The following is a 4935-nucleotide window of genomic DNA, read 5'->3' as shown; positions in this document are numbered from 1 at the left end:
CAGAGGGAGACTCCGTCTCAAAAAAAAAAAAAACTTTCCCTTGAGCCCACTTCCTCCTGCAGCCACTGCCCACTTCTCTGTTTCCCATAGAAACAAAATATTCAAAAGAGGCCAGGCGGGTGGCATGCGCCTGTAGTCCCAGCTACTTGGGAGGCAGGTGGATTGCTTGAGCCCAGGAATTCAGGTCCAGCTTGGGTAACACAGAGAGACCCCCTGTCTCTTTAAAAAAAAAAAAAAAAAATCAAAAGAATTGTCTGTATCTGTTGCCTCCTTTTCCTCTTCTCACCTCCCTCTCTCTTTTTTTCATTGTGAAATGTAAAGCTTGTAGAAAAATGCTGAAAACATTAATATACTCATAGGACCCAGCAATCTCACTCCTGGGTATATGCCCAAAAGAATGAAAAGCAAGGATTCAAAGAGAGTATACCAACATTGTATGCCGATATTCACAGCAGCACTATTCACAATCACCAAAAGGTGGAAAAAACCCAAGTGTCTATCAGCAGATGAACGGATAGACAAAACATAATACAGTCATTCCTCAGCATCCACGGGGGGATTGGTTCCAGGACCCCAACAGATACCAAAATCTTGGGATGCTCAAGTCCCTTAAATGGTGTAGTACTTGCATATAACATATACTTTAAATCATCTCTAGATTACTTATATCATACCTAATACAATGTAAATGCTGTGTAAACAGTTGTTATAGTATATTGTTTTTCATTTGTATTATTTTTATGGTTTTTTTCGGGGGAGTAATATTTTCTTTTTATTTTTTTTAGAAATGGGAGATCTCACTATGTTGCCCAGACTGGTCTCAAGCTCCTGAGCTCCAGAGATCCTCCTGCATCACTCTCAAGTAGCTGAGACTACAGACATGGGCCACTACGTATAGTCAGTCCTTCAATATTTTCAGTCTGAGGTTGACTGAATCTGAGAATGCCAAACCCACAATACCAGAGCCAACTGTCTATCCCTATCACAGAATAGTATTCAGTTACACGAAGGAACGAAATTCTGACACATGCTACAACACGGATGAAGCTTAAAAATGCTATGCTAAGTGAAAGAAGCCAGACACAAAAGAACAAATGCTGTACGATTCCACTTATACAAAATATCTAGAACAGGCCCCTTGCCCGCGCGGCGTCAGCAGCGGCAGCGTGACGGCGGCGCGGCGTCAGCAGCGGCAGCGACTGCGTCAGAGGCGGGCGGCGGCGTGGGTGTTCAGTCAGGTCGCAGGGTGTAGCGGCAGCATGGCGGACTACCTGATCAGCGGCGGCACCCTCTACGTGCCCGAGGATGGACTCACCGCACAGCAGCTCTTCGCCAGCGCCGACGGCCTCACCTACGACGACTTCCTGATTCTCCCAGGATTCATAGACTTCCTAGCTGGTGAGGTGGACCTGACCTCAGCCCTGACCCGGAAGATCACGCTGAAGACGCCGCTGATCTCCTTTCCCACGGACGCTGTGACAGAGGTCGACATGGCTATCGCCATGGCTCTGATGGGAGGTATTGGTTTCATTCACCACAACTGCACCCCAGAGTTCCAGGCCAACAAGGTGCAGAAGGTCAAGAAGTTTGAACAGGGCTTCATCACAGACCCCGTGGTGCTGAGCCCCTGGCACACTGTGGGCGATGTGCTGGAGGCCAAGGTGCGGCATGGCTTCTCTGGCATCCCCATCACTGAGACGGGCACCATGGGCAGCAAGCTGGTGGGCATCGTCACCTCCCGAGACATCGACTTCCTTGCTGAAAAGGACCACACCACCCTCCTCAGTGAGGTGATGACGCCAAGGATCGAGCTAGTGGTGGCTCCAGCAGGCGTGACATTCAAAGAGGCAAATGAGATCCTGAAGCGTAGCAAGAAAGGGAAGCTGCCTGTTGTTAATGATCATGATGAGCTGGTGGCCATCATCGCCCGCACCGACCTGAAGAAGAACCGAGACTACCCTCTGGCCTCCAAGGATTCCCACAAGCAGCTGCTGTGCGGGGCAGTTGTGGGCACCCGTGAAGATGACAAATTCCGCCTGGACCTGCTCACCCAGGCGGGCGTCGATGTCATAGTCTTGGACTCGTCCGAAGGGAACTTGGTGTATCAGATCGCCATGGTGCATTACACCAAACAGAAGTACCCCCACCTCCAGGTGATTGGGGGGAACGTGATGACAGCAGCCCAGGCCAAGAACCTGATTGACGCTGGTGTGGACGGGCTGCACGTGGGCATGGGCTGCGGCTCCATTTGCATCACTCCGGAAGTGATGGCCTGTGGTCGGATCCACGGCAGTGCTGTGTACAAGGTGGCCGAGTATGCCCGGCGTTTTGGTGTCCCCATCATAGCCGATGGCGGCATCCAGACCCTGGGGCACGTGGTCAAGGCCCTGGCCCTTGGAGCCTCCACAGTGATGATGGGCTCCCTGCTGGCCGCCACCACGGAGGCTTCTGCCCAATACTTCTTCTCAGATGGGGTGCCGCTCAAGAAGTACTGGGACAAAGGCTCGCTTGATGCTATGGAGAAGAGCAGCAGTAGCCAGAAACGATACTTCAGCGAGGGGGATAAGGTGAAGTTCGCGCAGAGTATCTCCGGCTCTATCCAAGACAAAGGGTCCATTCAGAAGTTCGTGCCCTACCTCATAGCGGGCATCCAGCACAGCTGCCAGGATATCGGGGCCCGCAGCCTCTCTGTCCTTCGGTCCATGATGTACTCAGGAGAGCTCAAGTTTGAGAAGCGGACCGTATCGGCCCAGATGGAGGGTGGCGTCCATGGCCTGCACTCTTACGAGAAGCGGCTGTACTGAGGACAGCGGTGGAGGCCACGATGGTGGAAGGGGCGTGCCCCGCTGTCCCCCTTCGGGCACAGCCTCCCGCCATAACTGAGTGGTCCACAGATTTACACTATGGGTTCCCCATTTCCTTTCCAGGGAGAGAGTAGGGGAGGCCCCGAGGGGACTGCTGCCCCTCGCTGGGCATCCCCCACAGAGTCAGGACTGCTCTCTGGGCCAGGCTGCCCTGGGAGGCCTAGCCCAGCCAGCCAGGCTCTCAGGCCCTGCGCCTGCCTCAGGTCTTTCTTGCTGCAGCCTGCTCCAGCCTGGCCCCCACCCCAGGGGCAGGCGGCCCCTCCTGGCTTCTCCTATAGGGCTCCTTGCCCCCCAGCTCCCCAAGAAATGGCGCTCTCCTGGCCCTGCCTCTGGCCCTTGCCAGGCTGCTGCCCCCTCAGCCATGTGGCACTTCTGAGCTCCTGACCTAGGCCAGCGGGAAGTCTGTGCCCGCTTCTCTGGCCCTGGGCTCCAGTTGAGTCCTGCTCCTAGGGCCACTCCCCTGTCCCTGGCCCTGAGGAGTACACTGCCCTGGTAAGGGCCGCCTGCCCGTGGTTCCTGACTCACCACCGTCCCCAGGTGTGCCATTCCTGCCCTCTCCTCAGCTGCAGTTTAAGACTTTAACTTTGCACATTTGGGGATCAAAGTTGCCACATTGTGGGTATTAATCGGGATAGATCAAGCAGGTCTCAACGCCTCCAAAAAAAAAAAAATCTAGAATAGGCAAATTCATAGAGACAAAGCAGAATAGAAGTTACCAGAGACAAAGCCGAATAGAGGTTACCAAAGGCTAGGGAGAGGGGAGAATGGGGAGTTAATGCTTAATGGATACCGAGTTTCTGTTTGGGTTTATAACGTTTTGGAAGAAGATAGTGTGAAGGTTGCACAACATCGTGAATGTACTTAATGTAATTGAATTGTATGCTGAAAATGGTTAAAATGGCAAATTTTCTGTGGTACATATGTTTTACTACAATTTCAAAAAAGTAATAATGTAATATGCCAAATGCCACAGACTTGTACAGTTTAAGTGAGTGAATTATACCTTAATAAAGCTGTTAAAAATAAAATTGTAAAACATAATTACACAGTTTAGTGAGTTATGAAGCAAATGCTTGTGTAATGACCACTCTAATCAAGAACCAGAAAAATTTTAAGACTACTCTGGCCAACATAGTGAGACCCCATCTCTATTTTTTCTTTAAAAACGTATTTGAAAAAGTAAAAAAAAAAGAACCATAACATTGCCAGCACCACCACCCTGTATCCCACCCATTCCCACTCTTTCTCCCCACTAACCTAACTTCTTGGTAATAATTTCCTAGCATCCTATATGCTTTTACAGCCTAGGTAGGCATCCCTAAACATATTAGTTCAGTTTTGCCTGTTTTTGAATTTTATATAAATGAGATAACATAGAAAGTGTTCTTTTGTGTCTGGTTTCATTTGCTCATCATCATGTTTCTGAGATTCAACGTTGTTGGATATAAGCTACAGGTGGTTCATTTGTATTGTTGTACACTAGTGTTCCATTGCATTTTTTTTTTCTTTTGAGACGGAGTCTCACTCTATTGCCCAGGCGGGAGTGCAGTAGTGCAATCTCGGCTCACTGCTACCTCTGCCTCCCAGGTTCAAGAGATTCTTGTGCCTCAGCCTCCCAGGGAGTTAGATTACAGGTGCCCACCACCTTGCCGGCTAATTTTGTATTTTCAGCAGACAGAGTTTCACCATGTTGGCCAGGCTAGTCTCGAACTCCTGACCTCAGGGGATCTGCCAGCCTCGGCCTGCCAAAGTGCTGGGATTACAGGTATGAACCACCACGCCCGGCTGCATTTGTATATTAAAATGTACTTATCCATTCTATTGTTAATGACTATTTGCTGCTATGAGCAGTTTATGCCTGTACATGCATTTCTGACGGGTATAAATCTTGGAGTGGAATTTTTGGTTCTCAGCGTTATGCATATCCTCCACTTTGGTGGATAATGCTCAATTATTTTTGAAAATGTTCTATTTCACACTCCCACTAACAGTGTGAGAGTTCCTGTTGTTCCATCTCCTTGCAAAGACTTAGTATTGTCACTCTTAAACTTTAGCCATTCTAGTGGGAGTG

The 4935-nt window shown here is 49.8% G+C and overlaps 1 protein-coding gene across 2 annotated transcripts; it reads left to right on the top strand.

The window, feature by feature from the left end:
* Window positions 1-1164: 1164 nt before the first annotated feature.
* LOC105511972 (inosine-5'-monophosphate dehydrogenase 1-like) lies at window positions 1165-2935 on the top strand. Of its 2 annotated transcripts, XM_011942226.1 has the most exons (2): window positions 1222-1499; window positions 1575-2935. In XM_011942226.1, exons 1-2 carry the CDS (start codon window positions 1260-1262, stop codon window positions 2802-2804), a joined length of 1470 nt encoding a protein of 489 aa, XP_011797616.1. In that variant the 5' UTR covers window positions 1222-1259; the 3' UTR covers window positions 2805-2935. The 2 variants fall into 2 exon arrangements, with proteins under 2 accessions (XP_011797608.1, XP_011797616.1); XM_011942218.1 differs by having other exon boundaries at window positions 1165-2935.
* Window positions 2936-4935: the final 2000 nt, after the last annotated feature.

The sequence above is a fragment of the Colobus angolensis genome, unplaced genomic scaffold (assembly GCF_000951035.1).
Source record: "Colobus angolensis palliatus isolate OR3802 unplaced genomic scaffold, Cang.pa_1.0 Scaffold103, whole genome shotgun sequence".
In the NCBI taxonomy this organism is placed as follows: Eukaryota; Metazoa; Chordata; class Mammalia; order Primates; family Cercopithecidae; genus Colobus; species Colobus angolensis.
The sequence above is the reverse complement of the archived record's forward strand: the minus strand, read 5'-3'. Positions and strand labels throughout refer to the sequence as shown.

Bases quoted from the DNA above. Each gene is read 5' to 3' on its own strand.
- LOC105511972 (XM_011942218.1), top strand. From the start codon at position 1,260: ATGGCGGACTACCTGATCAGCGGCGGCACCCTCTACGTGCCCGAGGAT.